General features: G+C 33.9%; 1 protein-coding gene across 1 annotated transcript; it reads right to left on the bottom strand.

The window, feature by feature from the left end:
• Positions 1-13,115: 13,115 nt before the first annotated feature.
• On the bottom strand, positions 13,116-23,822 carry LOC110657198 (ras-related protein RABH1b). The gene is made up of 6 exons (XM_021814314.2): positions 23,521-23,822; positions 21,183-21,253; positions 15,135-15,223; positions 14,735-14,846; positions 14,324-14,414; positions 13,116-13,577 (listed from the first exon to the last, which is right to left on the bottom strand). The coding sequence occupies exons 1-6, from the start codon at positions 23,635-23,637 to the stop codon at positions 13,431-13,433; spliced, it is 627 nt and encodes a 208-aa protein (XP_021670006.2). The 5' UTR covers positions 23,638-23,822; the 3' UTR covers positions 13,116-13,430.
• Between the last annotated feature and the right edge of the window lie 975 nt (positions 23,823-24,797).

Raw genomic sequence — 24,797 nt, 5'->3', positions numbered from 1 at the left:
ATTCTAGGCTTCTATCTACTTTTCAGTCTAATCTCACTTCCTCTACTGTTACTTTAGCTGATGGTTCTACTTCTTGTGTCATGGGTTCTGGAACTGTGAACCCGATTTCGTCAATTTCTTTGTCTTCTGTTTTGTGTCTACCAAAATTTTCTTTTAATCTACTTTCTATTAGTAAACTTACTCGTACCTTAAATTGTTCTGTTTCCTTTTTTCTTGACTAGTGTTTGTTTCAGGATCTTACGACGAAGCAGATTATTGGTAGAGGACGCGAGTCAGGTGGTCTCTACATTCTAGAAAATCATGTACCGCGGTCGCTTGTTTGCTCCAATACCTTAACACCTCTTGAAGCTCATTGTAGATTGGGTCATCCTTCTTTGTCTACCATGAAGAAGCTGTGTCCTCAATTTCAGTCTTTATCAGTACTAGAATGTGAGTCGTGTCAGTTTGCAAAACATCATCGTTTGCCTTCTGTGTCTAGAGTCAATAAACGGGCTTCATCCTCTTTTGAGTTAGTTCATTCTGATGTTTGGGGTCCTTGTTTTGTTACTTCTAAAACTGGATTTCGTTATTTTGTTACTTTTGTTGATGATTACTCTCGTGTTACTTGGTTATATTTAATGAAGAATCGTTCTGAGTTATTTTCTATCTATTGTGCCTGTTGTAATGAAATCAAAACTCAATTTAATATTTCTGTGCGCATATTAAGAAGTGACAATGCCAAAGAATACTTTTCAGCACAATTTCAGTCTTATATGACACAAAATGGCATTCTTCATCAGTCTTCCTGTGTGGATACCCCATCCCAAAATGGCGTGGCAGAAAGAAAAAATCGGCATCTTCTTGAGGTAACTCGTGCTCTTCTTTTTTAGATGAAAGTTCCTAAACACTTTTGGGCGGATGCAGTTTCTACGGTATGTTTTTTGATCAATCGTATGCCGTCTTCTGTCCTTAATGGGGATATTCCTTATGCTGTTTTGTTTCCTACAAAATCTTTGTTCCTTATTGAACCCCGTATTTTTGGTTGTACCTGTTTTGTGCGTGATGTTCGTCCACAGGTTACTAAATTGGATCCAAAATCTCTCAAATGTGTCTTCCTTGGGTACTCCCAGCTCCAAAAAGGGTACCGTTGTTTCTCTCCTACTCTTAATCGTTATCTTGTTTCTCCAGATGTCACATTTTTTAAGTTCACTCCATTTTTCCCTCAATCATCTGTGTATGATAGTCAGGCGGAGGAGGATGATCTCTTAATATATACTGTCCAACCAATGTCTAGTCCTCTCCCACAGCCTGTTCCTTCTGTCTCTAGACCTACTCGACCTCCCGTTGTTCATGTTTATTCCAGGAGATTGGAGATTCCTGACTCAGATCCTCCACCAGCTACTTCGTTGGGAGATCCTGTACCTCATACTGATTATGATTCTGATCTAGACTTACCCATTGCTCTTCGTAAAAGTAAACGTTCATGTACTTACCCTATCTCTTCTTTTGTTTCTTATAATCAATTGTCTTCTTGTTCTCGGTGTTTTGTTACTTCTTTAGATTCTGTTCCTATCCCTAATACTGTTAGTGAGGCACTGTCTCATCCTAGCTGGTGTGATGCTATGAAAGAGGAAATGGAGGCTTTAGATGCTAATGGTACATGGGAAATGTTGCCTTTGCCCACTGGTAAGAAAGCTATTGGTTGCAAATGGATATTTAAAGTAAAGGTAAATCCTGATGGTTCTGTGGCTAGGTTAAAAGCAGGCCTTGTAGCAAAAGGATATGCTCAGACATATGGGGTTGATTACTCTGATAGTTTTTCTCCTGTAGCTAAACTTACTTCTATTTGCTTGTTTATCTCCTTAGCAGCTACATATGATTGGCCCCTGCATCAATTGGATATTAAGAATGCTTTCCTTCATGGTGATCTTCAGGAGGAGGTGTATATGGAGCAACCACCTGGGTTTGTTGCTCAGGGGGAGTTGGGTAAAGTTTGTAGGCTTCGAAAGTCTCTTTATGACTTGAAACAAAGTCCTAGGGCATGGTTTGGGAGATTCAGTGAAGCAGTACAGGAATTTGGTATGCAAAAGAATAAGTGTGATCACTCAGTATTTTATAGGCAATCTGAGGCTGGTCTAATTCTCCTGGTAGTCTATGTGGATGACATTTTCATCATTGGGAGTGACTCTGCAGGTATTTCATCTCTCAAAACCTTCCTCCAAACCCAGTTTCAGACCAAAGACTTGGGATTGTTAAAGTATTTCTTGGGTATCGAAGTTATGAGAAGTAAGAAGGGTATTTTCTTGTCTCAAAGAAAATATGTCATCGATCTATTGACAGAGACAGGAAAATTAGGTGCTAAGCCTTGTAGCGCACCAATGACTCCAACTTTACAAGCATTGAGGATAGTGAGTTGTTTGAAGATCCAGAGAATCTGAGAGATTGGTAGGAAAATTGAACTACCTTACAATCACTCGTCCTGACATTGCTTATGTCGTTAGTGTGGTAAGTCAGTTTATGTCTTCCCCAACTGTTGCTCATTGGGAAGCCTTGGAAAAAATCTTGTGTTATCTGAAGGGCGCTCCAGGAAGAGGTTTGTTATATGGTAATCATGGGCATTTGAATGTTGAATGTTTTTCAGATGCCGACTGGGCTGGATCTAAGGTTGACAGGAGGTCAACTACTGGATATTGTATTTTTGTTGAAGGAAATTTGGTGTCGTGGAGAAGCAAGAAGCAGAGTGTAGTTTCTCGATCTAGTGCTAAATCCGAATACAGAGCCATGGCACAATCAGTATGTGAGGTAATGTGGATACTTCAATTACTAGATGAGACAGGTTTTAAGACCTCCCTGCCAGCGAAATTGTGGTGTGATAATCAAGCTGCTCTCCATATTGCTTCTAATCCGGTGTTTCATGAGCGGACCAAACATGTTGAGATTGATTGTCACTTTAGTCGTGAAAAGATTCAACAACAGATCATCTCAACAGGACACATCAAAACTGGAGAGTAGTTAGGAGATATTTTCATAAAAGTTCTGAATGGAGCTAGGATTGACTACATTTGTAACAAGTTGGACATGATTAACATCTAAGCTCCAACTTGAGGGGGAGTGTTATGGAAAGTCAATCACTATATTATTTCTCTGTAAATTCTGTATTCTGTATTCCTATTTAGGATTTCTTATTTAGGATTTCTTCCTAATTAGTAGAACACAATTATAGGAATCAATTGTATATATATACCCATGTACAGATTAATTGAAATAAAGGAAAATCATCTCTTTCTACAAGTCTAATTATAATTTCAAACATTCTAGCTGCCTTGACCAACTTTGGTCACCGAAACAATAGACTGTACGGACTAGCTAAAGTGAGGATGTTACATAGATTCTCCTCTTATTAGAGGTTAGATCTAAGTTTTTTATGTTATGGCCCTTTCGGAAGTTCCATTATTGTGATGTGTATTGTGCACAATGATTCAACCTCCCTGACCATAGGGAGTTAGAATCCGATTCGACCTCCCCGACCACAGGGAGTTAGAATCACCCCGAAGATGGCCCTTTCGGATTAGTCTTGCATAGTTAGTGAGATAAAGAATGGTTTTTGAGATAAAGAATGGTTTTTGAGATAAAGAATGGTTTTTGAGGTAAAGAATGGCTTTTGAGATAAAGAATGGCTTTTGAGATAAAGAATGGTTTTTGAATAGTAAAGAATTGTGATTTCAATTATGATTTATGTATAATTGATTTTGTTGGAATTAATCTTTATTTTCAATAAATTGTTGGAATTACCTTAAATGGTTAGTTATGATTTGATAAATTAAATTTCTTGATCAAAGTCATTTTATACAAATGATTTATATTATTGATAATAAATATTTTGAGTTTTGGAATTTGATGAGTATTCAGATTTCCAAATTATTTACTGTAAATTTTGTCAATGTATATTGTATTATGTTTTAAATTATAGTTGTGTACCACTGAGTTCACCACTTAGCGATAGCTTTGTATGTTGTCGCAGGTGAAAAGAACATAGAGCAATTGAGTAAGTTTCTTTAAAGAGATATTCATATCAGCTCCAGGTATACCCATGTATACAGGTTTTGATGTATGCATGTAATAATATGTATATAAATTATTTGAGCAGTTGTATAAAAACTCTTGTAAAATATTTTGGTATGTAATTAAATGTAAATTATTGTAAATGTAAATTTGAGATTTCATTTACCTGAATAGTTTTGTAATATTAATTTTGAGTCTTGTAATCAAGGTAATGTTTCTTTTATGATGAGGTTGGTTTGAAAATAAATTGATTTGATTATTGAGATTGAATTGTGAGTTGAAATGAAGTTTATTAGAGTTGTATTTGAGAAAACATATTGGGAGTGTTTTCCTTTTCAGGTTTGAAGAACTGTTTTCTCAAAACACAGCCGACACTTTGCCGAAATTTTGAAAAAAATTTTATAACACCAGATTTTGATCGATGATTTAAATTTCACGAAAATTATTTTAAAATCCCTTATAGTATATCTAAAGGGTTATTGGTAGGTGAAGTACGGTAATTCATTAGGTGTACTACGGGATCATGTTACATCTTACAGAGGAGTAGGGTGTGACATGTTTTGTGGTATCAGAGCAATGGTTTTAAAGTAAATTTCGAACTGTGAATTTGAAATTTTTTTATTGGTAACTACAACTGCTCAAATGTTTGATACATATAGTACATTTACATCATAAATATGAACTAATAGAGAGGAATCTCCTTGTGTTGGTTGTACAGGAATAGAAAATCCTGTGAAAAGATATGAAAGAAAAGAATGAGACAATAGAACAGTCTGTGATGGCAGAAGTATAAGTTGAGACCCCAGCTCCACAAAGTGTCGAAGGCCTAACTGTACCAGTTTTACCGGTACAAATTACTGCACAAATGGCCCAGCAAATGGCCACTTTCTTTCAACAAATGTATGATATTCTGTCAGCTCAAACTCAAGTACAGATCTAACCCCCACAAGGGCAACATGAAATAGAGAAGAGGGAGAGACCTATGAGTCAGAGCTCGAACAGTAATTTGAGAAAGAGAAAAGAATTTGAGAAACCCCGAGCTCAGGGATATGACAGAGGCGGATCATCAGGGCAGAGAACACCAAGATCTAGTCGTCGAACAACCAGAAATTCCTATTCTGCCCGTTTCTGCCATGTTTGTGGTAAGCTACATGGAGGTATTTGTCGTAAGGCCTCTGGAGTCTACTACAATTGTGGAAAGCTTGGACACTTTGTTAGAAATTGTACTAGAGTACCTCGATCTACTCTCGAAAGTTCACAGATAGTCAGCAGAGGTCGAGATAGAAATAGAGTTGGTACTCCTCACAATCATAACACAGTGAATCAACCCGAACATAGTAGCGCATCAGTTAGAGCGTCCACTATGCGCCAAGGGGAAAGAACAGAAACTTTGGATGTCACTGCTGGTAAGTTCTTAATTTTTAAAAGAAACAATTAATTATTTTTGTTTGATCCCAGCACTACTTAGTTGTATATTAGTGTTAGAACTATATGTTTTGTTAATAGACAAAAAGAGTTGTGGAAGTAAAAATTTGAACAGTTGATTCAGATAGAACAAAGAAATGTTACGAATGAGTAAGATTGTTGACTAGAATGGTCAAAGGACCCATGATTAGATAAGTAATTCTAATACGACCTCAATGGTCTTTCAAAAAGGGAACATGAATCGAAATATTAGACAAAACAATAGTAAGAAAAGATTAGTGCTGTATAAACAAAGTAAATGTTATATTAGATTGTTAAAAGTCTTACACAAATTCAGACGAAAGAAGATTATACGATCATATAGAAAGGAGGAAATAAACGTGTGAATATTGTAAGACGGCTATTGGGTAAAATTTCGCGGATAAAATTTATTTTAAGGGGGGGAGAATTGTAACACCCCTATGTTCGGTAGTGCGTTCTACTATTCCGATGACAGTGTTTGTTCGGACAGTTAGGATGCTTGAAATTATATTTAAATGTTAGTGAGGAGACATAAACTAATAAAATACAAGAAAAGAAAATATAAAAAAAACAAAGAAAAAATAATAGCAATGAAAAGAAACTAAGTTAAATGAGCCAGCACCGCAGCGATGGGTGATCGCACGGAGAAGTTATAGCGCAGGCAATAGCCGACCCCAAGACTGTAGGGAACCCTCAGAATTTAATTTTGAGATATAATTAAAGATTTATTGAAGTATAAATTTCATTAGAAATATCAAAGAAAAATTAATTAATTAGTGCAAAGAAAAACGAGAAATCGAGAAAACGACAAAACTCAGTGTTACCGAAAAATCGGGAATGCAACCCGAATAGGGGCATTGTGGTCAATTGACACCCCGAGTTGCCTTTTGACCTAAATGTCCATTAAAAATAAATAGTATTAAAATTGGGGACCCCATAAAAAAAAAAGAAAATTAGATATGTAATGAAAATTAGGGAAAATGTGAGGAATTAATTTGAATTATGAAACTTTGGATTATTAAAATGTTAAAATGAGTTAGTGGGGCACTAAGGCAGAATTTGTAAACACATATGGACAAATGTGGACAAGTCTACTATCTCATTTTCTACTCTTCTTCTTCTTTCTTCACTAAGCCGAATTGAAACTCCTTCCAAAACTCCATTGACGTCCATGTGTGGAGCTTCATCCACTCAAGATCAAGCCATGGAACCATCAAGTCTTCTTCATTAAAGTTGGAGTACACACCTTGGGCAACATTTTAGGAGCAAGAAAGGGAAGTTTTGGTGGAGTTTTGAAGAAGTCCAAAAGAGGTAAGTGGGTGTTTTTAATTCTTGTTTCATTAAAAGTGTAACTAAGGTTGTGGGTAGTTGAATTATGGAAGAAATTTGAGGTTTGACGAATTATTGGTGATGGAGCATTTTGGCAGCCATGAAACCTCACCATGAAGAGCTTTTCCTTGCATGTAAATGGTTGTTTGGATGTTGATTTAAATGTTTAATTGTATTGAAGTTGAATTCCATGTGTAAAGTTTGATTTGTAAGCTTAAAAAGTGAAAATGGAAGTTGATGGGAATGTGTAAACTTGTGGCAGTCTCATGAAGAAGATTGAAGTATTTAAGTTCATCAAATATTGTTGAATTATATTGCTTATGGTGGTAGCATGTGTATGTGAATAATTATTTGGATTTGGACATGTAAATGGGGTATGTTCATGTGGTTAAATTATTGTAATTGGATTTTGAAAATTATGAGTTATAATGTGTATGTTGAGAGTGGTTACAAGTTGCCCAAAATGACCAAAATGTGATGTAAAGTGTGTTAATGTTATGGTACCAAATCAGAATTGGCATGAAAGGTAAACTTAGTAAGTATTGAATGTGTAATTAGTAAGTGTTGAATAATGCGTAACAGGGCAGTGTACACTTTAGTTTAGAACCTTAAGTGTATGACTCCAATTGGTATGAGATCAATTAGAGGTGAAACTAGGCACAAAATGTGCCAACTTTCATGAAGGAAGCTTACCTAAATTCTGCCTAGAAGGTAACTTGAAAAATGACCAAATCCGGATTAGTGACTTGAAAGCCTGAAAATTGACTATTTAGACAGCAGTTAGTGTTTTGACCATAACTCACTCAAAACAGGTCCAATTAACCTGAAATTTTTACCATGAATAGTTTAGACATATATCTACAATTCTTATGAAGACACCAAAGCCCAGAAATGGCCAGAACCAAGCCAAATAGCTTGCACAAGTTCGGGTACCAAAACTGGCCGAACCAAAAGTGACCTAAAAATGACCTAAGTTTACCATTTTAGTGCATTCTATCCAGCATTGGTAAATTGACCATATCTTGGTCTACACAACTCAGAATGACCTGAAATTTTTCCCTGCGTGTAATAAGACATAGACCTACAAGTTTGTAGTTTGGACCAAAACCCGAAAACTGAGTAAACTAGGTCATCCAGCTAGGTCAAAATAGTGTACCGAAATCCGGTAAATTACAATAAAATGTAATACACTTGAAAATGAATTTGGTAATATATACCAACACTAAAGGGCTATAAAATGTGACATATTGGTAACATTAGATTGACTCACTTACAGTACATCAAGGGTCAACATTATAGGTTGACTAATGAAATGAATTGAAGAGAATAGTACCAAGAAAATTTAGATATTGGATTTTATTGTTAGAAACATATTCATTGAGTACTGAAACACTTTAAATTGTGTGTTTCAGTTGAAAAGGATATTGAGAAGTATAAGGAACATTGAGTCAAGGCGTAGAGGTGACTCAAACCAGGTTTGTGCACAATTAGTTTTTAACTGATTTTGTTCTGAATATTTTATATGATTAAATGATATATTTTTCTTATGTTTTATGTTTAGCAAGCATTGGATTTAATTCAATGATTTTTGAAATTTTTATAGTATGTATGAATTTAGCTTTGTGAAATGGTATTTCCACAAGTATTAAGCATTGTTGCGAATTGAATAAATTATGTTTTGGAAAATTATGATAGAACATGTTTTGAATTGTGATGGGCAATTTGCATAGAAAAATGTAAATTTATGATTTGGATTGTGATGAGTATAAAAATTATTGGATATTGGAATTGACTTTGAATCGAATTGTATTGTGATTTATGCTCACTAAAAGGATTGTGATATTGTTTTATATCTCACTATAGATGTTTGACTAGGTTATTACCCGTCTCTCTCATTTGTTGAGAAGACAATGGAGTTAGTTGTGTTTTGATTACCATGGTACGTGCACAGGCTTAGATTCTCCCCTTATTAGAGGTTAGATCTAAGTTTTTTATGTTATGGCCCTTTCGGAAGTTTCATTATTGTGATGTATATTGTGCACGATGATTCGACCTCTCCGACCATAGGGAGTTAGAATCACCCCGAAGGTGGCCCTTTCGAATTAGTCTTGCATAGTTAGTGAGATAAAGAATGGTTTTTGAGATAAAGAATGGCTTTTGAGATAAAGAATGGCTTTTGAGATAAAGAATGGTTTTTGAATAGTAAAGAATTGTGATTTCAATTATGATTTATGTATAATTGATTTTGTTGGAATTAATCTTTATTTCCAATAAATTGTTGGAATTACCTTAAATGGTTAGTTATGATTTGATAAATTGAATTTCTTGATCAAAGTCATTTTATACAAATAATTTATATTATTGGCAATGAATATTTTGAGTTTCGGAATTTGATGAGTATTTAGATTTCCAAATTATTTGCTGTAAATTTTGTCAATGTATATTGTATTATGTTTTAAATTATAGTTGTGCACCACTGAGTTCACCACTCAGCGATAGCTTTGTGTGCTGTCGCAGGTGAAAAGAGCATAGAGCAATTGAGTAAGTTTCTTTGAAGAGATATTCAGATCAGCTCCAGGTATACCCATGTACACAGGTTTTGATGTATGCATGTAATAATATGTATGTAAATTATTTGAACAGTTGTATAAAAACTCTTGTAAAATATTTTGGTATGTAATTAAATGTAAATTATTGTAAATATAAATTTGAGATTTCATTTACCTGAATAGTTTTGTAATATTAATTTTGAGTCTTGTAACCAAGGTAATGTTTCTTTTATGATGAGGTTGGTTTGAAAATAAATTGATTTGGTTATTGAGATTGAATTGTGAGTTGAAATGAAGTTTATTAGAGTTGGATTTGAGAAAACATTTTGAGAGTGTTTTTCTTTTCAGGTTTGAAGAACTGCTTTCTCAAAACACAGCCGGTACCTTGCCGAAATTTTGAAAAAAAATTTTATAACACCAGATTTTAATCGATGATTTAAATTTCACGAAAATTGTTTTAAAATCCCTTGTAGTATATCTAATGGGTTATCGATAGGCGAAGTACTGTAATTCATTAGGTGTACTACGGGATCATGCTACATCTTACAGAGTAGTAGGGTGTGACAAAGAGCACAAGCACTCAATTTACTATTTAGCAATCAATCAACTTTTAATTCAACAAAATTAGTTATTGTAGATAAAATCTTGACGAAACGCATTCTAGTAGAGTCAAGGAAATGTAGAAAAAAATTAGGTACTTAATTTCCCACCACACAATTGTTCTAATTAGAAGTCAAAACATCATATTTACATTACACAATTGGGATCTTAGTGTTCTTGGCATACTCGCAATCATAGACACTTGAAAAACAAATGTCATATAGCTTTTTGAAATGCTCAATGGAGTAAAATCCATTTTGTGCACAAATAATTACCTAATGCAGTTTAATATTATATTTAAAACTATGTAACCTTTTAAGTAAATGAAGCTTAGAAGCTAGACAAGTAAAAACTGTTAGTGTTCCACATCAGAAAAAGGTGAACAAGATGAACAAAATATAAAGCAAGGGAAAGCCAAGCCAAATTGGTTTAAGCTTTTTTAGCGAAGACAACCCCAAACTGAACACAATGACCAATGTCGATAGTTATCCAAACTCTTCAGGTCAGAACAAATTTTGACATGGCATACGATGGGCAATGCCACAAGAGACAAACCTAGATGGATCCATGGCTAGTAAAGAAAAAGAATTAAACCCATAGAGCCAAGCCAAAAAGAAAAGGCTAGACTCTAAATGGGTTATTGCATGTAGTACAAGTGACAACTGGACACATAAACTTGAATCCAATCCAATTGCACTTAAGGGAGAGTGTTGGTGTCCCACATCAAAAAAAGACAAATAAAATGAAGAAATATAAAGTATGGGGAAACCAAGCCAAAATGACTTAAGTGGAGACAATTCCAAGCCCAACACAATGACCAATGCTGATAGTCATGTTCACTTTCTAGGTTAAAGCAAATTTCATAAAAAAACATGTAACTCTATTGTTACGCTGTTTTAATCAAAATTATTGTTAGCATCAAACTTAATTTAGCTTGATTAAAGCCTTTTCACACTTCTAATAATTGGTTCATATTCTCACATATGAATTTATTAATTTAAAAATTGTGAAAACTCCTCAAAGTGGGTTTTTGCAAAATCCAAAGTGAAGGATCCAATCAACCCTTTAATTCTATAAATTTTGTCTATACACAAGACAACTGAAGTTGCAGAAAGTCATAAAACTAAAAGGAAAAGGTTCAATTTCGCCTCTCTATTTATTGGAAAACTTTAATTTAGTCCACTTTCAACTTTTTATCCAAATTAACTCAAAAGTTTTAATTTAAGCTCAATTTAGTTAAAATGAAAATATATAGGCTAAATTTCAAATTTAAATCAAAATTCAAAATGTTCAATTTGTTGATTTTTAAACTAAATTTCTTGATTTAAACACAAAATTTAAGAAATTCAATTTCTTAATTTTCTTATTTTTAGGCTCAATTAACTTCTAGACATTATTGAACAAAAAGTTGAAAATAAACTAAATTGAACTTTTCCAACAAGTACATGAGTGAAATTAAGCTTTAACCCAAAACTAAAACCCTAGATTTTATTCATTGAATTTGGAAGGCAATTTAATAAGCCAAACATGGTAAAAGTAGCCACAAACATTCAACTTTAGCGTTCACTTTCTAGCCTCTCAGGTGATCCTGTTTAATTTGTGGGTCTTTGCATTTTTTGTTTTTATTTTTAACAGCTAATTTTTACCAACCATCCCTCAACTTTAAAGTTTGTTATACTTCCGTCCTCCTTTTCATTCTATTACCATAAATAATATCAATTTACAAAATGTTACATAAAAGTCTCTTATATATCAATTTAATATGTGGCATATCACACTATAAAATGAATATGTCAAGCCTGTTTGGCATCACTATTAGAATTATTGTTGAGAAAAATACTTTCTTAAATATATTAGATTTAGAATATTAAAATCGATTTAAAAATAAATTTGGTATATTTTAGCATAACAATACCAAACTAATAAAATAGTTTTTTCTAAACAATTTTTTTCAATAACATCTAAAATGGTGTTTTTCTAAAAAGCAATTTTTGGCCTCTAAAACTTAATGCCAAATGGGTTTGTAAACTTTTTTTTTTTATACAAAAAATATGGAGTAACTGTATTAGATAGGTTTTATGATTTTAAAGCTAGAATTTTTTTGGTGAAATGATTTGTTATGCTAAATATACTTTATTTATGTGTGTAGATATGAAATTACAGAGTTCTAATTGCTATGAGTATTTCGAGTAGTATAATAACTAAATCCCTAATCGATTAAGAAATATAATTTTAAGACTTTTGAATATGATTAATAGACATGAGTGACAAGTTACACGAGAGAGACTCATATAAATTTCATATGTGATACTTTAATTTTCTAAATTTTTTTTATCTTATAGCATGACACTACCACATATGATGAAATTGTGACATGAAACACTTTTATGTAACTTTTTTTTAAATTAAGGGGCTGCTAGGAAAAATTAACCTATTTTCAAGTGCATAAGAAACTTTCTATCAGTGTAAAGAAAATGGACTGGACCTAACTCCATTCCAAAAATTAGCTCAATAACAAAAGGTTTATCAAAGTTTTATATATAACGCAAGCACCGTATCCTAAACCAATGTGGGACAACACACCCCTCTTACACCAAGATATAAACATCTGGAGTATGAAATTTGCAAGCAAACACGTCTCCTAGTCGCCCAAAATTGAAGTAGGTTAGGCAAAATGAACTAGGCCGAACCCCACCCAAAAGCTAGCTCAAGGAGAAAAAATTTGCCTAAGTCTTATATACAACACAAACAACTTGTCCTAAACCAATATGAGATAACAAGTAGCAACGTAACCTTTCCTTTCACAACCTCAACCATCGGAGGTCGGCAAAAAAGACAGTTCAAATGCAATACAGTATTCACAGATGGCATTTTGACATTTTAAGAAGCTTGTAATAACATTCCAATGGCATGAAATTCACTATCATACTTAATTTTGGCCCTAAAGAAGGTTCACTAAGAGGCAAAGATTTTCAGTGTGAGCCTCTCTGTACGAGTACAGCTAATATTAAATGTACATTTCATGACTCAGATAAGAGAAATGGACCTTTCCCAACTTTTGGAAGGATGAAGGTGACCCTTGAAGGTTGTGATCCACCAAATATAATACACTGGCCAATCAAACATTATTAAACAAAGATGCAAGAGGCATAAGTTACTAAGCCATTTGATTTGAAATAAATCATATAAACCAGTAATTATTACTCAGTTTATAATAGTAAAACAAGGAAGGACACCTATCAGAGTTGGTGAGTTCATTCAATCGCACGTCTCAGAAACTATGACCAACCAATGAAACACAAGAATCAATTTCTACTCCTTGCTCTTCAGCCATTTTTTATCCCAAAATCTTAAGCAAACAGGAAGAGAACCAAGGGAAAAGCGAACTAAACTAAACATTTACATATCCCATCTGATTGTGATAGCAACAAAATCAGAGAATTGGCGTGGCAAAATTTCCAGGCATCAACAGGCACATCCACCTGACTGAGCCTGAGACTGTGATGCGTTTCCACTGCTGGACTTCAGATTCACATCAACCATGTCTTCTTGCTTAGTTGAAGAAAGTGTTTCCATGCCTGGTAAGGCAGCGGCAATTTTCCGGAACAATGGCTGCACAAAATTCATACATGAAGCACAAATAAAGACAAATTATTAAATAAGAAAGAAACTGGCATCAGATTATGGGCACTACGATAGGTGCTACAGCCTTAAGTAATCGATCCAATCACTATAGTGCGACGATAACAAATGTAGAAAGCCTTCATAATTACATAGATTTGTCTCCACTAACCCATAAGGTCAAGAAAGTTAACTGTAACTTTAGTTTCCGTTTTATTATTTCACCTTTTTGGTTTTTGCTGCACAAATGAGTCTAATGGCTTACAAAACAAGCACCAGCTACCCATTTCCCTAATAGGCTCATCCGTACAAAAGAAAGATAACAGATGGAAAACCTGCTAGAAAAATTTGCAAAGACTTAAAATGGGAGTGCTAAAGGGGTCAATAAGAATGCTTAATCCATGACTCCTAATCAGAGGTGGACTAAAAAGAAGGGTAACATCTAATTAAGATGGACCCTCGACATATAGTTATTAATTCAGCTCACAGGGCTCCATCTCTTTGTCTCTCTCTCTCTCTCTCTCTCTCTCTCTTCCCCCCTTTTTCATATTGTCCTGTGTATGGATTATTTTGCCATGACTCAAAAGACACCAACAGGCAGAATAACTATTCATCTTCAATTTAGGACAAGAAATCATGTATATATATACGTGTGTGTGTGTGTGTGTGTTTTCTTTTTTTTTGGAGTATGTGCGTTTAAAGAGAAAGAAAGATAAAAGATAAAACTTAGAGCATACCTTAATATTAAAACCAGCTTTTGCACTAGTTTCTATAAACATGACATTAAGATCACGAGCCTTTGCTTCTCCTTCTTCTATAGAGACTTGCCTGTTGAATCATACGCATTAGAGAAAGTCTATGCATAGAAGGCAGCACCAATCAAAGATCAAACTTGTTCAAATTACATAAAATCAAAGAATCAAATACTTTAAATCATTGAATATTTATGTACATATAAGAAAAATTCTCGCCTAAAAGACTGCCCAAGAATTTAAAAAAAAATGACTCTATGCAGCTTTGATGTACAGAAAAAATATTATGCTCAATGTCTGTCAACACCTTAGAAAAGGCACAGAAATTAAAAAAAAAATGAGAAACATTGATCAGGTTCAACAATGAGTATTTGATTTGAGCTATTGGGCATTCACCTTTTATCAACAAGGTCAGTTTTGTTTCCAACAAGAACAATGATCACATCACTGCCTCTCTCAGTGCGAACCTCTTCAATCCATTTTGATGTGTTCAGGAAAGTTTGCCGACCTAAAGTACAAAATATTAAGTTAAGGAACATCCACAAGGTGTGAGAAAATGATTCCCAACAATAAGAAAGAAAGGGGAGAGCTAAGGAAGACCTTAGGCGCCAATGAGTTTCAAAATGCAGTAAAAGCATATGAAGTAAGTTTACAGCCTTAAATAAACCAATATACAAATAAGGGAACTGGCATGTAGATAAAATGACTTGACTTGATCTTTGTTGACATGCAAATTTATTAAGCTGCTTAAATGAAAGTGATGACTGACAGAACATATTAGCATAAAATTGCATACTTGCAACGTCATACACAATGACAGCAACTGAGGAATCCCTAATGTAGCTTGGTATGAGACTTCTGAATCTTTCCTGTCCAGCTGTATCCCTGAAACCACACACGTTAACCAATATTAGCATTCCACGTTGGAGGTTTTCCTAAAACATGGAAAATCAAGCATAAACTGAAATTAAATATCAGTAATATTATCACAGACATCCTTGCACTTAACACGTACATAAAGATAGATAGGTATGCATGCATGCGTCATGATAATGAAGAGAATAGAGCTGTGATAATGTATAGGAGAGAAATATTATAAATAGGAAGCATTGTAACTAATAAGGGTCAGCCAAGAATTGAATCTCTCTACTTCTTTCTCTCTCACTCCCTCTTTCCTTCTTTCTCGATATTCTTCCTCTGTTGTTCTCCCTTTCTCTTTCTTCTTATTCTGCAGGTTTACGGTCTTAGAAACTCTGCTACATAACAATTGGTATCAGAGCTCCATTCGACGATGGGCTTTGCTTCCAAATGAATTGTTGGAGTCCCAAACAAGTCCAGATCAGGGGCTATCTTCCCAAATTCCAGGTTTCTTTCTTCTTCAATTCTTCTTCTTCTTCCATTTCCTTCTTCCTTTCTTCTTTCTCATTCTTTCTCGTTCTTCTTTCTTGAAATTCTCTTCTTCCTTCCTTCCTTTCATTCTTTCCTGAGATTCATATTTCTTTCTCTTTATATTTCTTTCTTCCTTTTCTAATTCTCTGCAATATCTTCTTTCTCTTTTCCTTAATTTCTCTCTTTTCCTAAGAACCCTGAAATTAGGGTGGGGTTTCCTCCTTGAATCTCCTCTGTTTCAGGTCTATTTCAAATCCTTTCATTTTTCAACTCTTTTACCCAATTTTCTTGGAAATAAATCTTTCCTTTTGTCATAATCCACACCAAGCCCTTTTACTATTAGGCCATGGAAATAGAACCTTGGCAACAACATATTCTGTTTCAGGTCTATTTCAAATCCTTTCATTTTTCAACTCTTTTACCCAATTTTCTTGGAAATAAATCTTTCCTTTTGTCATAATCCACACCAAGCCCTTTTACTATTAGGCCATGGAAATAGAACCTTGGCAACAACATATTATTCTGGGTCTAATTGAACGTTTGCAGAGAAACATTAAAAGAAAATTGAGTTTTTGGAAAAATGGGATCGGAGATGGGAAATGTTGTCGAAGCCAATTCAAGACCATGTAATTGAGAATTCTTAGAATAACAGCAATTAAATGTGATTGCCGATTCAAAACAGATAGACACGGGATTTTCATGTTAAAGAGATTGATATTATTTGAGATGGAGAGGAGATTGTAAAGGAATTTCAACCTGAAAATTCAGAGAAGATTGTTCAGAAATTTCAACCTGAAGATTCAGTCCAGAAAAGTTTTGAAGATGAAATTAGTAGTGCAAAGGGTGAGAATAATTCGGGTTTTGAGAATGGGAGCAATGGAGGTGAATTGGGATTGCCAATTCGAGGAAAGTCCGTTGTAGGCCAAGCAGGAAAAACAGATCTCTGGCAATCAAAAATAGACTTCTGTAGAGTATTGGACGAAGCATGTATTGATGGATCAGTGCTATATTACAACTGTGGTAACTATTCTAATAAACATGAATTTTTGATTGACATGAGTGTGGACATTGAAGATGTGGTAACCATTCAAGATGCTTTATAATCTCCCACCAAGGTGGAGGAAGTGTCTAAGGCATAGCAATTTATGATAGACCAGGCTCTTACAATTGCTACTTTGCATTTAAAGAGATTCAAGGCAGGGGAATCATCATTTATTGAGAATATTAGCAAGTATATAGAGTTTCCATTAGAATTGGACTTGAAACCCTCCACCAATGGAGGTCAAGGGAGTAATGATAGTTAGCTACATTTGAAGTTCCATCTGTACACAACTATGGTACATAATGGATTTTTATCTACTTGAGGGCATTATTTTTGCTACATGTCTGGGCGTTGTTTTTGCTATATACGGGCCTTTCCAACCACGTGGCATACGCTAGATGACTCAAAGGTAATTGGGTTGCTAAAGAGGTTATTTTTGGGTTTCCTGGTTATGATTTGGAGTTGGATTCCTCTGAGATTTTGCTTCTCAAAGAGGATGAGTCTAAGAAGTAGCAAAGAAATAAAATGAAATTGAGACTCTATCATTGGAGGGAGAATGTACGATGGCTAATTATAAGACAATACGTGCAGAACATTTCCAGCACACAATACACATTCTACTTTTGTAACACCCACCATTTTCCGATGTCAGAAGTTTGTCACTGATAAAATATTTTAGCAAAATTCAAGATTCCACAGGTAAGGGAATGGTGGTGGAAAGTGTATGTAGATATATAAATAAATGTATGTGTATGTACATATAAGGTGTTCAAAATGTATTTTAAAATAAAAAATGTTTTAAAGTGTTTTTGTGGGCAGAAGGAACTTCTGCAGCCGAAGCATGGACTTTCAACAGCCGAAATCCCTTTTTACTATTTAAAATCCTCTTTGGACAGAATGGACTCCGGCAGCAGGAATTATGACTTCTGGCAGCCGAAAGTCCCTCGACAGTGAGGGTGTAAGGGGCTAACAGCCTTTTTTTCTGCCAAAAAAGAACTCAAACTCTCTTTTCTCTCTCTCTTCAAGCTTTGATGACATGCAAGGTTGAGTTTGAAGAGGTTTTCATGGCTATTTCATGCTTTTAAGTTTGATTCTTCTATGGGAAAGCTTGGTAAAAGTGAATTGAAACTAGAATCGTCAATTCACTTCCTTCTCCCATTCAAAGGAAAGAGATAATTTCTCTTTTCTCTTGATCTGTTATAAGAATCCAAGTATGTCTAGGCATTTTAGATTGTTGGTCTTTGATTGCATATATGTTTAGAGGAGTTTTGGAGCATGTCTAAGTTGAGAATGGGTTGGCATGTTATGTTCTTGATGTTTTATGGATAAATGTGATGTATGAAGCTAGTGAAACTTTGGATTCTAACTTTTAGTGTTTGCATGTGAGTTTAAACTTGATTTCAAGTTCCCTTAGGCCTTAAATGGCAAGTTTCTTTTGCTGGATTCAAGAATTTCCTGATGATGTTATGTTGAAGTTTGATTGAATCTTGAATTCAAGTTCAATTTGGCTTTTGCATGTGTGTTTGGAGCTTATTTCCAAGTTGTTTTTGGCCCTGGACTTGAGTTGGAATGTTTGGATCATGTTTTGGAAGCTTGAAATGCATTTTTGGGTTTTTGGAAAGAAAAGTTCTGTTGGTTTTTTGACTTGGAAATTCTAAAAATTCCTAAGTTCGGCTGCCGAAAACTATTGTTTCAGCAGCCAAAGCACTTATCAGGAAAATCTAAAAAATTTTCGGGTTCAGCAACCGAAGTCCAAGACTTCAACAGCCGCAGTGGCTACTGGACAAAAAGGGGACTTTTGAGCCTCAAGGGTTTTGCAGCCAAAGTTCAAGACTTCGGCAGCCGAAGTGGGTTCTGTCAGGCTTAATCTCCCTTCTTTCCTAAGGTTTCAAAACATGATTTCTTTATTCAAAAAGGCCTAGAATAAGATGTTTGATATGTGTATAGAATTCTAGAGCTTCAAATAACTCCTTAGGTTCCGATGTTTATAGGATCGAACTTGATGGATTTGGAAAGCTAAGGATTCGAAGCTAGTTACTGTTCGTGTTAGGTGGTTGATAGGCTATAAGAGATGAGCAACTCTAACCCTAATAATGTAAATTCTTTAAATGCAATTCATGGTCATCCACATATATCATTTCATTGTTTACTAGGTGTATGTATCTAGAGCACGAATATGTTGCATTTTTATATAATTGTTGTTGATGCATAATGGAATTTGGATGACCCACTAGTTCTCCCTATGTTATGTATATGTTATGTCTATGATGTAATCATGCATAATCTGTGGTGGTAAGACAAAGTGAGGCCTAATAAGCCCTAGCGCACTACTTTTAAGCGAAAGTCCTGGGGAGCGTCTATATGAGTCGAGCACATTGGATATATTAAGCGGAAGTCCTGAAGAGCCTCTGTATAAGCCGGGCACATTGAATCTAAGAAGTCACTGGTAATTAGTCCATCCTATATGAAATGTTTGTAATGTGAAACTCATTTGCATGATGCATTGCATATGTATGAAATGAATGATATAACTAAATATTATTGGTTAGTTTACTCACTGAGCTTGTGAAGTTCACCCATTTTCCCTAACTCCAAGTGCAAGTGTGCAAGAATAGAATAGTTTTTTGGAGTTTGAGCAGAAAGAATAGGCGTAGAGTTTTTCCATTTATGTTGTATGTTTAGCAGACAAGTAATATGTAAAGGAATAGCTACTTTGCTAATTTGCTGGTATCCAAGTTTTGATAAATATTTTATCTTAAGTATAAGTGATGTAGTTATATATGTCTAAAATCTACGCTAACTCCTCATGTGAGCATATATGTACAAACTAATTACACTTTAGTGATTTTATGTATGTAAAGGTTCAAATTCTGAGCCAATTTTCAAATTCTGAGCCAATTCTATGTTATTTATGAAAGAGAAAACTAAAGTGTAATAGTTTGAAGTATGTTTAGATTGTGAGATACAGGGATATGTTTATGTTTAACAGATTTTTAGGCTTACTATGGGTTCCCACAGCCTTTAACTGATCTAATCCCTAGCCCCAATTACAACTTTGGTAAAAAATGCTTCTTGCCAATCAAATTCTAGCATTCGAGTGCAACTTTCACCTTAGCATTCAAAAAGCTTGCACAGCAGATTTTTCTTCTTTTATTCATGAAACCTTTTCACATTCATTCTTGAGGACAAGAATGATCTCAAGAAGTGGGGAATGTCATGATAATGAAGAGAATAGAGCTGTGATAATGTATGGGAGTGAAATATTATAAATAGGAAGCATTGTATCTAATGAGGGTCAGCCAAGAATTGAATAATACAAAACACTTCTCTCTATTTCTCTCTCTACTTCTTTCTCTCTCACTTCCTCTTTCCTTCTTTCTCAATATTCTTCCTCTATTGTTCTCCCTTTCTCTCTATTTTCTTCTTTTTTTTATACTGGCTTTCTCTGCCCTCTCCCCTTCAATGTTTGCACTTTTTGTTTGATTCTATTTTTCTTATTCCTTCTCTCATTACATTTTTGTCATTCTTCTGCTTTCCTTCTTCTCATTTGCTACTCTCCAGGTTTTCCCCCTTTATTTTTAACTTTTTGTGACTCTTTCTTTTAAATTTGTATTGTTTTCCTTAGAACATTGCCTCCTTTCTGTCAACAATATGAATTGCTTCCCCATTATCAGGAAAATGAGCTAAATGCACAATAAATGAGTGTATTAGCTTTTTAAATACAATGAGAAAGATATTTTGCACTGCAAATATCTTCCACAAATTCATTATCAATTGCTGCTGAAATTGAATTTTCTTGTAGATGTAGTTTCTTCCCTAATGAACAATCTTCACAAAACATCAAACTTCCCTTGCAGAAAATGTTACCACCCCATCCCTGTTCTTTCTCTCAAGCCAACAATATAATTTCACATTTCTGAACTCCTATTTCATTTCCATCTTTAGTGGGATTTTCACAAGTTAACGACCTCGTTTGTAGCAAATATTGCCAAACATGGCTTTCCCATCTCTATTCTTTCTCTTAAGCCAACAGTGAAATTCACATAAACTCATGTTTCATCTCCCCTCTCTCTCTCTCTCTCTCTCTCTCTCTCTCTCTCTCTCTCTCTCTCTCTATCTGTGTTGAGAGAAGAACTCCAGCAAAATTTAAAACAGCTTCCCTCCACCCGCAAAGGAAGGCAGAGCAGCGTAAATGGATAAACCCCAGAACTTCTATTGCATCCAGGTGCAATGCTGCATTACTGTGCAAACAAACCATCATGGATCCTTTGCTGAAGTCACAAACTTATTGTAGGATTCACACACAAAATTGTTATAAATAGTTATATTTCCACAAATAATAGGAAACAAAAATAAAATATATGATCAACTATCCATGAACAAGTTCAACATATTTAAAGTAATGAATCTAACCACAACTGCAAGCGAACAGTTCGATCTTCAAGGTACATGGTTTTTGATAGAAAATCAATGCCAATTGTAGCCTGACATCAATTGAAAATAGAAATAAGTCAGATAACAGCAGAAAATAGATATCTTAGCAATCACCAAAAGATTTATATCTCTTTGAAAACTAAAAATGATATCTAGCCATGTCAAAAAAATAAATATATGAATTCAAGGAGAAGTGGTAAAGGAAAAGGAGCAAGAAGTATGAGAAAGAGCATTCGTCAACAAGGAAAGAGAGCATATGTCAACAAGGAATGACTTTTTGCTTTATTTTCTTTCTTCTGTTTCCTTTTTTTTTTTTTTTTTTTTTTGTGCGTGCAGAAATATAACACAAGCAAATATAACAATCAAGATTATAAGCAAGACATACCCAGTTCAACAATCAGGTTCATACAATCAGTGTCTGCACAGAAACTTGTAGAACCTTCATCCATAAGAGTATTCAATATTACTCATTCAGGTAAAGTATTCTCAAAAAAGTATTTCAGACCTTGTTCAATGACGCATTAGCAACATTAGATCAGTAGGACGAGAAACCATATAGACATTTTTTGGATTCATGAAATAATTTATAAACAGCTAGAAAAACAATTTATAAAAACCTAGAAAATCATTAGAAAAAAATGCATCAATTCTATGAAAATCAAGTTCTCAAAGAATAATGCTATCTGCATGTTAAACTGATCAACTAAGAAGGCAGTTTTCTCATAGAGAGAGAGAGAGAGAGAGAGAGAGAGAGAGAGAGAGAGAGAGAGAGGAGGGAGGGAGGGGGGGGGGGGGGACGGGGGCGGGCGGGGGCTGCGGGCGCATATTTAACATATAGAGCAATAAATGAGAGCTTTGAGATGGTTAAAGATCTATAGTTACAATAAAAGATATCTTGCCTAGCAATGAGATGGTTAAAGATCTATAGTCAATCAAAGATATCTTTCTCAGGAAAGCCTGGCAATGAGTTTAGATAGCATCTGGCACACAAGTTCACTCCCCTTCTCTCTCCCCCTCAAACCCACCACCCACACCCAAACCACCCCCCCACCCCCCCCCCCCCCCCCCACCACCCAAACCACCCCCACTTTATTTTTCTTTTAAAAAAAATGAACATATTTGAAAAAAAATTCATTCGTTAGATTGGCTCAAATCAGATCAAACTACATCCGGTCCCCAGCCCTCAGCTCCAGGGACCGGAACCAGACTGGACCAGCCCACTGGCCAGGTCTAGGGGCAACAATTAGTATAAAGTGACATGGGATGTATAAAAGACAGCAGCTGATCATATAATCATAAAACACTAGAGATCAAATAAGAAATCAGAATCATGGACTCGGTGCAAATTCACTGGACCACTTTGTGCTTTGGCATTTGCTTGAAAGATCTTATTGAGTTCTCAATACTCATTAACAGTGAATTACTGATACATGATTGGAGATGGAAAGAATTTTTTTCCTCGACACTTGAACTGTCCTTGTAACTTTTTCCTGCAAGTTACAATATATTCACTTGAATTTTTTTCATCATTGCCGTTAGCATGGAATGCCTGTATAACTTCCTATGAAATCATTTACATCTACTTTAGTATCATACTCTGCACCTCGTCTAGCGACAAATTTATTCAGTGATCCTCATATCATGGGCTAATTGTTCCTCAAAATAAATTTATTCAATTATACTTTATTTTTCTACTCCTTCACCATCATGTTGCGGAAGAAAGCAGTAAAAGTTTCAATCTTTTAAGTGATTTCTTTAAAAGAAAGAGATACTGGCAAACCCTTTGTACTAAACACTACAGTAACGCTGGCTGGAACATTAGGCAATTAAAACAAAGAAAGGCATGTTATTAAAAAAAAAAAGAAGAAGAAGAAGAACAAAGAAAGAAAAAAAAAAAAAGAAGAATTGTTTATCATTAGATCAATGTCAAAGACTTCACTCTTTTTACCGGCTCATGGATCAAATCAAACAACTGAATTTATTCATGGACAACTATTTGTCATATTAACTGGCTCTGAAACAATTACTTGATAATTAAACACCAAAAGGAAATGCAACAAAATTGAAAATTTTCCATTTGAATTCATCCCTTCAGGTTTCTCTTCAAAACCCAAAATGGGTATTCATCAAAGAAAATCAAGGCATGCAAAAAAAGATAAACAAACCCAGATACAACAACCTGAAGAACTTAGAAAGCAAGATCAAAAACTAAACTGATATCTCTGAGACAAAAGACAAGCAAAATTAGATAATAAAAAATGTAAGAACAACAGTGATCTGGGTTCTTTCCCATTTTGTATGTTAATAAAATTTTTACCTGGTAAGTGTTATCGAATTTATCATACATGAAGCGAGTGATGATGCTTGTTTTGCCCACTGATTGGTCCCCCAAGAATACAAGCTTATATTTTGCCAGAGCTGAAACAGGTGCCATTTCTCCGAATCTCTCCAATCAACCAATCAATCTCGATATCTATGTAGAAACGATTTCAATTCAGATTGGTTTGATCCTGTTGGCTTCAACTTCAAGGAGGAGGAGAGAGCTAAGATTTTTGGTTTTTGGCTTGACAGCTCGACGAGTCTCGCCTTCACATTACTCTTTTTTATTTTTAAGTAAAAAATTGCGTAAACTATACAAAACCTATATTTTCAAAATCAGGCAATATTTAACTGTCATATATTTAATTAAAATAATTATAGTTGACTAGTAAGTAGTAATATATTTAATAAAAAATAATTTATGAATATATTTATTATTAAAATATTAAAAAATATTAAATAAAATTTATAATAAAAATTTTAAAATTAAATAAAAAAATATATTAAAATATTTTATTAAATTAATTTATAAATACTTGACTTATAAGTATCAAAATCAAAATTGTTTTACAAAGCTTTTTTTTTTTAATTTATAGGCTAAAAAAAGTTATAAACAAATAGATAAATTTATTATTAGAACTTGAAAATAAGTTTGACCAACTTATAAGTTAAAACAAATATCCTCTTAGTTTTTGTCATTAGGATTTTAGTTAAATTATCATTAATTATAGTAAAAATAATTAAAATATTTTTTACTCTATTTTTAATATAAAAATAATTTAGTCCTTAAAATTTTATCTTATTGTCAATTTAATTAGTCTCTGATACTTGATTAAACTTATAAATTAGTCCTTATTATTTTAAAGCCATGCAATTTAGTCTTTGATATTTTAAAACTATTTTAAAACTATGTAATTTAGTCATCGACATCTTAATATGCCTACAAGTTAGTTCCTACCATTAGAATTACGATTAATTCCCCATTAAATTTAGCAAAATGCAAAAATATTTTTAACTCTTGTCCATATTCATATTTTTTTTAAATAAAACAAAATAATATAATGTATATATATATATATATATATATATATATATATATATATATATATATATATATATATAATTATTTTAATTATTAAAATAATAATGACATAAATAAAATTTTACAAAATTATAAAGGCTTGTTTATAAATAATTATAGCATTTAAGGATCAATTTGTAAAATATATGGATGATTTTATAATTAACCAAAATTTTTAAGGACCTTAAGTAATT

This window comes from Hevea brasiliensis, chromosome 18 (assembly GCF_030052815.1).
Source record: "Hevea brasiliensis isolate MT/VB/25A 57/8 chromosome 18, ASM3005281v1, whole genome shotgun sequence".
NCBI lineage: Eukaryota > Viridiplantae > Streptophyta > Magnoliopsida > Malpighiales > Euphorbiaceae > Hevea > Hevea brasiliensis.
Note: the sequence above shows the minus strand (reverse complement) of the source record. Positions and strands in the feature narration are given on the sequence as shown.